This window comes from Ochlerotatus camptorhynchus, unplaced genomic scaffold (assembly GCF_037179485.1).
Source record: "Ochlerotatus camptorhynchus isolate MF236.1 unplaced genomic scaffold, CSIRO-AGI_Acam_v1.1 ptg000334l, whole genome shotgun sequence".
Lineage (NCBI taxonomy): Eukaryota > Metazoa > Arthropoda > Insecta > Diptera > Culicidae > Ochlerotatus > Ochlerotatus camptorhynchus.
Window position 1 is genome coordinate 20,839 of NW_027040822.1, and position 12,293 is coordinate 33,131.

At 38.2% G+C, this 12,293-nt stretch overlaps 1 protein-coding gene and 1 pseudogene across 1 annotated transcript; both read left to right on the top strand.

The window, feature by feature from the left end:
- Positions 1-1,896: 1,896 nt before the first annotated feature.
- On the top strand, positions 1,897-5,719 carry LOC135708746 (zinc finger protein 208-like). Its single transcript, XM_065230879.1, has 9 exons — positions 1,897-1,975; positions 2,068-2,265; positions 2,325-2,447; positions 2,511-2,975; positions 3,053-3,343; positions 3,404-3,790; positions 3,859-4,386; positions 4,453-4,935; positions 5,117-5,719. Exons 2-9 carry the CDS (start codon positions 2,113-2,115, stop codon positions 5,249-5,251), a joined length of 2,565 nt encoding a protein of 854 aa, XP_065086951.1. The 5' UTR covers positions 1,897-1,975; positions 2,068-2,112; the 3' UTR covers positions 5,252-5,719.
- A 4,931-nt stretch (positions 5,720-10,650) lies between these two features.
- On the top strand, positions 10,651-11,620 carry LOC135708778 (uncharacterized; annotated as a pseudogene).
- Positions 11,621-12,293: the final 673 nt, after the last annotated feature.

Consider the following 12,293-nt stretch of genomic DNA (forward strand, 5'->3'; position numbering starts at 1 on the left):
CATATCGCTTAAGTTTGCTGCGTACCGAACATCTGCAGCGTTGTCAGCGGTACCATGATATGTTTTGTTATTTTGATGTTGAGTACGTGTATTCAGCTATATGTCAAACCCCTGGTCGATTTTTGTTTATTTCACTCATGATCGAGTTGTTGTTGTTGGACCTTGGTTTGCTCCCACGATTTCTCTGTACACAGCAAAAAAAATGTAATATCGATCAACGTAATTCAAGCTGATGTATGAAATAATGATGTAATAGCAAAAAGCAGATACAATATTACTTCAATGGATGTAATTTTGTTCGCAAAATCGATGTACTTCGTACAATGTGATATTACACAACCGATGGATTGACCTGCTTGCAGCAGTTTCGATGTAATATTCAACAACTTTTTTTTGCTGTGTAACACTCCCCATTATTCTGCGCTGCGAGTGAAATGAGGTGACTCGCGGTTACTCTTCATTTGATTTACACGGAAAGTCACCTCACTCACGTAACTTTTGTCACCTTACTAGTGACAGTGAGTCACTTCACCTCACTCCCGGCTCAGAATAACGGGGACTGCTGATTAAACAAAAACAGCAGCCAACGACACATCCTCATCCCACATCCAATTTATCCTCAAATCCGCATTCTCATCCACATCAACAAAAAAAATCTCAAAACTTAAGCATTTCATATATTAAAAGGCTCGAGTTATGAACGACACATATGAATTTCATATTACTATTTTATGCATCTCTCTCTATTTTTTGCAAGATATTTATATTGAACACCCCTGTTCTAGTCCGATCTAAAGAAAAGTGTTTACATGCTAAACACTCTACCACCGTTACCTAGTATTGGTGAGCAGTTTCACTAATTCAAGCGTTTTATTGGTTATTAGGTTCTGCAGCGTGACGTCACAAATGAACTCAGTGTTAAACGGCTGAACCTTTTTGACAGTTCAGTGGTACTGTTTACAAGCACTTAGTCGTTTTTTCGAAAAAAAAAAATTTCTAAAGTTTCTGAATTTTAACTTGAAAATTGTCGAGGAACAGCGCGTTGCAAGGATATTGCTCGTGAACATTGCAAAAATGCTGTGTACATCTCACTGCAGTCTGAAAAATTATCGAGAAAATCCACCCAACAAAAAATCGGCTAAGTCCACGTAAACAGTACCACTAAACTGTCATCAGATTGAGGTTAACCCCGACGGTGCAAAACCTAATTGAAAATAAAAAAAAAACAAACCGCTGTCAAGTCGAACACTTTGACAGCTGATTTCGTGGTTGAAAATAATAAACAAATCGATTTTACACGGCTACACTATACACAGCAAAAAAAAATGTAATATCGATCAACGTAATTCAAGCTGATGCATGAAATAATCATGTAATAGCAAAACGCAGATACAATATTACATCAATGGATGTAATTTTGTTCGCAAAATCGATGTACATCGTACAATGTGATTTTACACAACCGATGGATTGACCTGGTTGCAGCAGTTTCGATGTAATATTCAACAACTTTTTTTGCTGTGTAGCAACGTTGATTGGTGAAATTTTGCGACAAGAAATCAATTATTATTAGGTACTGCAGCGTGACGTCGCAAATAAACTCAGTGCTCATCGGCTAACCTTTTTGACAGTTCAGTGGTACTGTTTACAAGCACGTTACATTTTTTTTTAATTTTCGAATTTTAACTTGAAAATTGTCGAGGAAATTGCGCGGTGAAAGGCTGTTGCTCGTGGACATTGCAGGAGTGTGGTTTACATCTCACTGCAGTCTGAACAATTATCGAGAAAATTTGCCCAAGAAAAAATCGACGTAAACAGTACCACTGAACTGTCATCCGATTGAGGTTAACCCCGACGGTGAAAAACCTTATACAGATTGTTTTGATTTTGTTTTTAGTTTTTGTCATAGTCAATGTTCTAGATTTTATCATCCAGGCACTGTAAGGAAGTGTTTCTATGATTTAAATTAAAAGTGGTAAAGTGGAAAATTACCTAATCGTATTTAAAAATTATTTGTGCTCACGTTCATTATTTTTTCGACTTCTGCTTCCAACGGGGCAAATAAAGATAAACAACGACAAAATCAAAACTCTTGGATAGTCAGTAAAAATTATGGAATGTGGAATCTGTCTTGAGGAATACCCTGAGGGCGACTTGCAACTGCATCTAGCGATGTGCGTGGTACGGTTGGTGTTCCGGTGCGCCCTTTGCGGTGGGGATTATATGAGCAAGGAAGGACTGTGGAACCATTTGGACCTGCATGAGGTAAGGAGATATCAAAGATTAATCCGTCATAGCCGATCCAAAGCGGAATTGTGTTGCAGATTGCAGAAGAAAGTAAGGATTTACACTATCAAGAAATAAAAGCACCGCATAAATTGCATCAATGCACTCTGTGCAACGACCAACGTGCTTATTCGGAGAGTCCCTACTGGAAGCACGTTCATGTAAGTGATAAATTGTAAAACAAATGGCATAATATATAGTGCAATAATCGGTTCTTATCACAGCATGTTCACGATGGCTTTTTCCTGCGGTGTTCTGAGTGTGGGGAAAACTTCCGATCAGAAAAGCTTAAGAATGACCATTCTTTAAGTTATTGTAAGGCCAGAGATCGATCCATAACATCGAAAACTGATGATCTGGAATCTGTACAAAAGATCAGTAACATAATATTTCCGATCAAAGCTGAAAAAATCACTTCTAATGTTGAACTATCGCGAGAAGAGCAGAGCAATAAAGCAATCGAAGGCAATGATATACCATTACCTGGTGCAGATTCTAGACAGAATGAATATTCTCGTGCTAACTTGAATGCTGATGTCGATGCAGGTAATACTATAGTAGAGAAAGAAATCGGTGTATCTCCTATTGATACGGCAGAAGAAAAGGATTTTCCGTCACCTGTAGAGCCATTCGTTTGTCATATCTGCGAAATCACATTTTCCTCTTATCGTAAAGCCAATTATCATAAGGTATGTAGTATGCTGCTGGACATTTGCAAATCATATTTTCCTATATATTGTAACAAGTTGTTTATCCTTTTAAACAGAGAATTAAACACGGACGATTGCAAAAATGTCCGCATTGTCCGAGAATAATCCAGAAAGAAGAATATCAAGCACACTTGGCATTGTGTGCAAAGAATCGCTTTCCATGTGAATTATGTGATTCAAAATTCCAAGCTTCACGATATCTTACTGCGCATATGAAACGAGTTCATTCTGATAATGGATCTTCCATAGACGAGGAACCAAGGAAGGAGCAGTCATCAGTTCTGCCATTCGCTTGTGACATTTGCAAAAGTACATTTTCCAGCTATGCGAAAGCCGATTATCATAAGGTATGTATGTCATCACAGCGTTTTGCGGTTATAAAATGCTATATTTATTGTTGAATATAGATTATGAACCACGCGGAAGGGAAGTATGATTGTGCAACATGTTCGAAGAAATTCTATTGGAAAAAACATCACTATCTTCATTCCAAAGTTTGTGATGCTGTCCAGGTGGAAACCAAAATGGAAATAACTGTAGAGGAAACAACGGAAAATTTATCCACTGTAACTGAGTGGGATGGTGAACTTATTTTGACAGACAGGAGTGACCCAGATGTGGCGACAGAGAATCTTGCGGGTGATAATGGATCCTGTAACAAATGTTCACATTGTGGAAAAAAGCTGTCCAGTGCTGTTACTTTATCTCGTCACATTCTAAACAGCCATGTACCAGTCCCATGCAAAATATGTGGAATTACATTGTCCAGTCTTGCCCAAGCCCAGTATCATAAGGTTTGTGGACTGAATTTAGAGCCTTTTTTTATTTTTCTATATAATGCTGTTATTATCATTCATTACAGAAAATAATGCATAAGGAATCAAGGTACAAGTGTCCATATTGTTCTCGGAATTATCTCGAGAAAAAACGTCTTCAAAACCATGTCTCCAAATGTGTGGATAATACAGTTCCCTGTGACTTGTGCGGTCTAATGTTTAAAAATCGAACCACAGCTAATGAACATAAGAAAAGATTTTGCCGTGTTACTAAAGCATCGAAAAAAAATCAGAATGATAGTTTCAGTGAGCAGGAACATTCCGAGACGATTGACTCTGACCTTTCGGCGAAAGATTACAGCGAGCAGAAATCCAACTTGCATCAAGAAAAGACATCAGATATACAAGAAGAAACTGATTCATCCAACGTCATAGAGAAAATGTTGCGACCTCTACTTGAAACTGGATTATCCGGAACAAACTGTTCCTATTGTGGCAAAGAGTTCTCCAATATTGAATCTTTATACTTTCACATAACAAGTGTCCATGAGGTGACCAAATGTGATATCTGTGGAATTACTTTCACTAATACGTCCCGGGCCAAGTATCATAAGGTTTGTAAACTAGACTTTGCGTATTTTCAACTGTCTCCATGTGATATTCTTGATCTTCTATTACAGTCTCTCGTACATAACTCGAAGTACAAATGTCCACATTGTTCGATGAAATTTTTCCGAAAATATCGTCTTCAAAGACATGTATTCAGATGTGTGGATTTGAAAGTTTCCTGTGAGAGGTGTGGTCGAAAATTTAAAGATTTAAACGCTGTCAATGATCATAAGAAACGAGTTTGTCTTGCTGATAAAGCTTTGAATGAAGTACAAGAGCAAGGGCAGAAAAAGGCCGATGCATTTCAACTCACCTGTCCACAGCAGTACCCAAACAAACACGATAATTCTCAGTTCGGTGAGGAAATTTCATTTCTTCAAGATGAAAATTCATCTAGTGGATCATGCATGACTGGTGAGTATATTGGAATCAAAATGGAAATCCAAGTAGAGGACACAGCAATTCAGGAACAGGAATCCCAAGTACCAAATGATGGCCGAGGGAAATCATCCAGCAGGACTTCGACCAGTGTTAGTCAGTTTGAGATTTGCAAGGTTTGTTTAGTTTGATTATCTATATACTGTCCATAAAGCCGATCAAGGATCTGTAAAGCTAAATCTAAAGGTTTATCTATTCGAACCACTCTGCGCAATTGCACTATTTCTGATCCGGCTATGGATTGAAATGCACGGTCTTTGGAAAATATTAACCGTTAAACTATTTTCCATTTCACAGCATCCGCAAGGAAGCATCTCAAAAACCGTTGCATCTGAGGATACAGATTATAAAAATGGAATTAGCATCAAAGAGGAACGCCCTGAAGAAGAAGAGACCTTAATCGTATCGCTGAGTACAACGGAACCTTTCTAATGTCATGAAGATGCATAGAATCTTCTAGTTTGTTTTATCCATTGCAAGTAATATTTCGAGATTTGTGAACGTTTTGAGATTGGGGAGACGCAACTGGAGTTGCCAGCGATCGAAGCTTGTGGCGCTGATGATTAAAAGAAGGCTCACGGTAGTTTCCACGAGACGATGCAGTTCCATCCTTCCTAAGAGCGTAATAAGCTAAATTGAATGCTATCTGAAATGATAATACGAACGAATCACATCACCTCGTTTCAAGTGTCGACTACTATGCTAAAACATGATCCACAATCATCGCTTCCTCCGAAATCAAATGGTTGTCAAAAATAACGTCCTCTAAGTTGTGCTTTATTCAAAAGGCAACAAAGAAGAAACACGTTTCGGATCAAAGAGGACGTTGGTAATAAAGCCAAATTGATTTGATAAGAAGCTGTTTTTATTGCACAATATGCTTCAAATCGCGAGTCGTGGTTCTACAATCAATATGTCTTTTGGGTTATTATGCGTTTCTGTTTATATATGATTAGAAAATCTTGTACCACCATCTTTGGTGTTATTTAATTAATTAATATACAGTCAAACAATTTCAAACATTTCATTCAATCAAAAATCTTCATTCTGTTTGAGATGTACTGCCTATAATCGCATATCAGTCCCATATGGAAAAAGTAGGCATTGAGAAAATGGCAGTCGAAGTTACGAAGTGCAATTCTCATGTAAATATTTGAAAAATCATTGTAAATTTATTGATATTTTTTTCAAGTTAAAATCTGTCACAATGAAGCTTGCATGTTCTGTTATATCGACGAAAAATATGGCAATTCGAAAAGCAGAACTTTAACTTGAACTATGGACGATTGAATTTCAGGATGGGACTGATATGCGATTATTTTGCTTGATGGGACAAACTGACTTGATGTTTTCATATTTTTCATGGTCTAAGTTCATAGTTTTATCACATAATATGAAAGTAGATGCCAATTGATAGTGGAAAGCGCTGTTATCTCGAAATTGACGAAAATCCATGTGGGACTGATATGCGGTTATAGGCAGTGTACGTATTGTGAAAATCCTTCCAGAAGTATCAATTTATCTCAAGAATTGAATTTCGCTCGTGGGCTAAGTTTTAGTTGGGCTAACGTTGGGTTGTAGCCGAGGGGCACGCAATACAATGAACCGGTGCGTTGAAGTTGTACTTTGACCCAGGGGTACCCGGACGAGCAGCATCAACACGCGAGCTTCACAGCTTGTTTTTTTGGATACGAAATTGTAATTGTAATTGTAATTTATTATCGTAACGTTAGCCTGTCGGTTACACTATTGCTCAGGTCAAGGAAAACAACAACAAATAATTATTGATTTATATCAACCCGACGCTGTAAGGTAAGTAAGTAAGGATCGTAGTAGTCCGGAGTAATATTTGTCACAGACTTACGCAGAACACATTATTTTGGCCTTGCAAGATGATGCCAGTAACGCGCTCTCAAAGAATAAACAAAGAGTAAACACACCAAATCGTAAAAATTTAATTATTATTTCATATAATTTGCTTTTCTTTATTTTCAGATGCGGCTGTTAGTAGGGGAACGGGAGCACCCGGAGCAGGAGCATTCCGACCAGGAGCACTCTGACCATTCGTCAGGAGAGCCGGTTGCAGGACCCAGTAGGAAGAGGATGCGCCGCGTTTCTCCGGTTTCCGTTTACAGCACGCAGGATCCCTTGGCGAAGGTTCCGTCGGAGTTCAGCACTCTGGAACGGAGGGTCGGTGTTGGTGCGCTCCTTGGCACCAAGGCGGTGAATTCTCCTCGTCAAGGCGGAAAACAAGCAGAATCGAGTCAGTTGGTCGACCAGTCCAGCGAATGCGGTTTCGAAAGCGGCAGAATAAAAGGAGGACAAGTTTTAACTTTTAATCTTTTATTCTCCGATATTAACCGTGTGCGATACACGAATGGACTGCTTTATTTACACTCATTCACCGATCCGACAACGTATAATGGGTGTTCTTTACGTATCCTAAGAGTTGTGATGCTAGTGAGCGTCCCCTTAGTAGTTTAAATTAACTTTTGCATCATTTTTTTCCAACCGTATCGACATGGATTTCCTTAATGTGAGCTTACATTACAATTGAACATGATTTGTTTCATTTCATTTCAGAAACATTTCATTATTCCAAACAATTTCATTACATTGCCAAATTTCCATATGATTCTTCCATTACTCATAATAGGTAGAAGCAATAAGATCGTACCTCCAAAGGCCCGACTCCACCCGTTGGGTACATCCGCGGGCGACCGTACACATTTATATTCGTGATATTCGTGATATATATATTTCCGAATATATGTATCTGATGTACCCGACGGGTCGGGTGTCTTTCTTGGGCCACCCAGGTAAGGTGAAAATAAGCAATGCCGACCGTGACCTTCTCTACTACCGGACCGCTATGTACATGTTAAAGTACGAAGAAGAGACGTTAGACAGGGGCATGGAGTGGCGGGAGTTCACCAACAAGATTACCACCGTTCTGAACAAACCACCCCACCAGTTTCCAGAAGAACCCCTGCGAACTGGAAACATTCGGTAAAATTCAATATTACAAAATTACAAGTTACAAATTTAAAGTGCAATAAACACAAAATGTAACATGTTACATTCACATTCAATAATAGCAATCTGCAGCATCTTGTCGATTTTGGACTCGACCGAAAGACCATAATAATCCCAATCGAACCGGCATAGTTCCCTCCTGGTCTGCATATCAGATCGAAAGGTCAGAATGTGTCCGCACCGGTGCAACCTATAGTCGCTATATTCATAGTCTGGCGGATAGAATCTGGGGAACCAATTGAACTGTCAAATAGCGGAACCAATCGAGCAAATCACGACCAACAACAGAAAATAGCACATCAGCTATTACGAACAAGTCTTAGGAAACCCTTTTCTCGTGACTCAAGACTCGTCTACGCAAACTAACACCATCTTTGGGTTGGGGAAAGTTTTCCTTATCCGATGATGCTGGTAATTTGCGTTCGATTGGCGAAGAAAGAATAATCAACGTGTTGTTTATAAAAGTTGATAATACCTTTTCAATTGTTAGTCTACAATATATTGAATTGGTTCCGCTTTTTGATAGATCGGAATTCTATCCGCCAGACTATGAATATAGCGAGTATAGTGCAACCCGGTCGCAAACAGTGTGTATCTGGAAGAACGAAATAGTTTATAAATCGGTGACTCAGAAGCCACAGAAAATTAAACTAGGAAAATACATCCGAAATGTTTCAATAATGCAAAACATCCAGAAGAAACTAAAACTTTCTCACATCGACTTTTCGTTGGATTCAGAACCATTTCCTCATCGTTCAAGTCCTCAACTGTTCAACTTTCACTGGAAATCCTATATATGAGTGCTCATTGCAAGACAGCCTATATTACATGATATAAGCCATAGTCTGTACGGGGTATTAGAGTCCGTTTATTCGTTGTTAGTATAAAAACTGATGCTCTTTTTAAGCTAAATGTCGCCACCAAAAGCTACTTTCTTCTCCGGTTAGAGAGAGTCTTTCGCTTACTAGGTCAGACACTGTTTCTCGATTCTAGGAGCTACTTTTTTCTCCGGTTAAGGAGAGAAGTTTTCACTTCCAAGTCAAGAGTTCTTCTAGGAGCTACTTTTTTCTCCGGTTAAGGAGAGAAGTTTTCACTTCTAGGCCGAAAGTTTTTTTCGGATTCAAAAAGAGAAGAATCTGGAGTAACCTACGAAACTTCATTTTACTCAACAAAATTGTACAAAGTGATCTTACGGCTACGTGTTGCATTAGCAACTTATAATTATGTAAAACTTTTACATGATTTGTCCAGGGTTTAACATATCCCTTTCAATGCCGAACTTTAACCTAATTTGCCTATTCTAATTAGCTAGGATTCCGATCGCCCTTGAAAGGGTAAATTTGTGTTGTTTAGACCTTATATACTATGCCCTCTCAGATCTGGGATTTCTCAGATATCTTGTAAGTTTATTTATTTTCGTAACTCAGATCTGATATGGCTCTACAAATAAGAATGTGACATTTGTAACGTTTAAACATTATAATTATATCCTTCGTTAAGGATAAACAGAGAGGGAAAGCTAAAAGTAACCTAGATGCGCAAGCATGCCATGCGTGGGCGTGTTTATCCCACTTGAACGCAGAAACGTTCCTAAGTAAATACTGTAGTTAGATTATGTAAAACGAGCTCTCGCTCCTTTTGCGCTACTTTTCATTTCATATTCTTGGCCTTGGTATCAACGTCAGCTAGGGCTATGCAAACGAGATGCAACTATGTGGTTATCTTATGGTTTTGGTTTTAAATTAATTGCCTCGCGGTAACACTAAACATTGTTTATTTACAAGTTATTCGAAAAAGTATTAAATTTCAATCTAACTGCCCTAATAAACGGATACCATAAACTAACAATATCATAGATGGTACGACCATACCACATAAAGTTGGAATGATATCCTCAGCTGGCTGGCATGCCGCCATGTTATTGAAACCAACATCTGAAACGTCACAATTCCAGTGTGAACTGCAAAAATGGCGTGACTGAATTGTCTTATTTTTATCAAATGAAATTATTTTCCCTTTTATGCCATATAAATGGTTGACTTCGTGGAAGAAAATCAGAAAATAATATTTTATGAGTCCTAAGTTTAGTTTTCACAAAATGTAAGCAAAAATATTAAGAATATCCATAATATCAGTCACGCCTTTTTTGAAATTCTGGCTTGAATCTTCTATTTGTTTACAAATTATGAGCTGTCAGTGGGGCCCGCAATTCGCGGGTCCGCAGCGATGTTAGCTCTTTTCAAGGCAAGGCAAACAAGATAGGGATGCCAGCTAGCTGGATATCCTTAATTGGTGGTTAGGCGCTTCTTATGGTTATTGTTTATGCGGGTGTGTTTACTATTATTTTGAGTGTACTTTGCCACGAAATGGGCACTTTTTCACCCATTAATGGGTATTTTCCAGTTACAGTGCATGCACTGAAACAAGGACCATACACTGATAAAAATAGTGTAGTACCACATACCATAGAAACGTGTTTAATTATACCACGCCAGTTCATAGTAAAATCTATCAAAATTTATTTCAAAACGACTATGATTTCAACAAAATTACTATGCTCCCCTTAAAATTGAGCATAGTACCATTAATAACATTCATGGTTAAAATAATAACTTCAAATTTACCATGTTGCCATCTGCATATAGTAATATCAACAGAAATAATGTTCAATGGAAAAATAAAGTGATTACTATTTCATAGCGAACCATGGTAACTGCAGATTCTTGCATAACCACCATTTTGAAAAAAAGAGCAGTGCACATCCGCGGAAGCTGTTGTTTTTTAAGTTGGAGATAATGGCAGACGAAAAAGTGGAAATAATTATTGACGATATGATTGCTGATGTGGAGCTCATCAACGGTAAGAATACATAAATATAAACATAGCGTATTATAAATTCAATGGATGTTTATTTTGGGCTTAGAGGCAGATGAAATACCGGAGCTCCGGAATCTTTTGGTAGAGGATTGGGATCTGGATCCCACTGTTTATGCCATCCTAATTAGTAAGTTGAAACAATTATTCGATTGACTATTTATAACATGCACAATTGCAGACCACGGAATAACCTTGTCGTATTTGAAAGACCTTGACGAAAAGGCATTGAACGATGTGTTTTCGGTAATAAAATGGAACGGACACAAACATTCGCTACGTTCTAAGCTGGAACATTGGGATGAAAGCGTCTTATTTCGACCACCTTCCATCAACCAGCTGAACGAACCAACTCCTTCGAGTTCTCAGCAGGAAAACGTCTACAATACTCAGCCAGGACCTTTCAAACGCAAATTGCTCCCTACAGCTGTGACAAACAATTTGTTTCTCGACATATTGCAGAGAAACGAAAAGGGAAAATAGTCACCCAACACTACATAGCTAATCACAGGCTAGATGTTGAGCACAAGCGCTTTTTGGCCCATACTGTAGTCGACTACTATATTGCCAACGATAATTACTTCAACCTTGCTGACATGGAACGTTTCGCACAATTGATTGCTGCGCGATTCCCACCTGAAATAGCTGTAATTTTTCAACATAAACAGCACGGTTATACATATTCTAATATTTCGGTTATTTCAGGAAACCTACTACAACCCGCGTGACTTCACAGTCAATAAGATGCACCCTTCAGGACGATTATACGACAGATTCCACAACAGAAACAAAAAATCACTTATAAGCCGGCGAGCAACAATTATTGATCACTGGAAAGAGTGTAAGGCAAAGGTATCCAATCTTTCATCAGACGGTGAGTTGCTAAGCTAGATATGAAATATCGTTTTATTAAAACAATTCCCAAATTGATTAATTCCAATTTGCTATAATTATCACGCATCGCGCGTGACGTCCACTCTAGCTGCACCCTAATTGAGGGTATTTTTTTATATCTGGGATGTTCATTAAAAACAAGCAGATAAACATTTCAAAAGGTCCTATCTGCATTGATCAATTCTCTTCATCGACTTTCTCTTTCGTCAATAACTCAGCTGCAAAACCTTTCCCTGTTGTATTTGACGTTTTGGACGCTAGATAAGAACCTCCTTTATCAAACTATGTGGTAGAATTAGCGCAAAATCTGTTTGCGTAACAGTGGTTATGAAAAGAGAAAGTTGATGAAGAGAATCGATCAAAGCAGATAGGACCATTTGAAATGTTCATCGAGATACTATCAACATTGACGTTTGAAAGCAGAGTGTAATGTAATCAGTGAAACATTGTTTTATTTATACAGAAATTGAGCGACTATCATCAGACAAAAACTGGCTAAGAAATAATCTTGATCCGTTTGACGAAATTCAACAACGGTGGTAACAGTCTACTTTGATTCGCTTGAAAAGCATACTGCATGAAACGGACGTTAACAAGTCAAATATTCTTAATGAGTGGCCACGGATTGCAGACCGAAACGGTTATTTACTGGTAAATTTAGAAGCAAATT

Excerpts from the sequence above, each read along its gene's own strand:
- LOC135708746 (XM_065230879.1), top strand. The coding sequence starts at position 2,113 with ATGGAATGTGGAATCTGTCTTGAGGAATACCCTGAGGGCGACTTGCAA. Across the intron at positions 2,266-2,324 it reads ACCATTTGGACCTGCATGAG|ATTGCAGAAGAAAGTAAGGA; the intron begins GTAAGGAGATAT and ends ATTGTGTTGCAG. Across the intron at positions 3,344-3,403 it reads CGAAAGCCGATTATCATAAG|ATTATGAACCACGCGGAAGG; the intron begins GTATGTATGTCA and ends TGTTGAATATAG.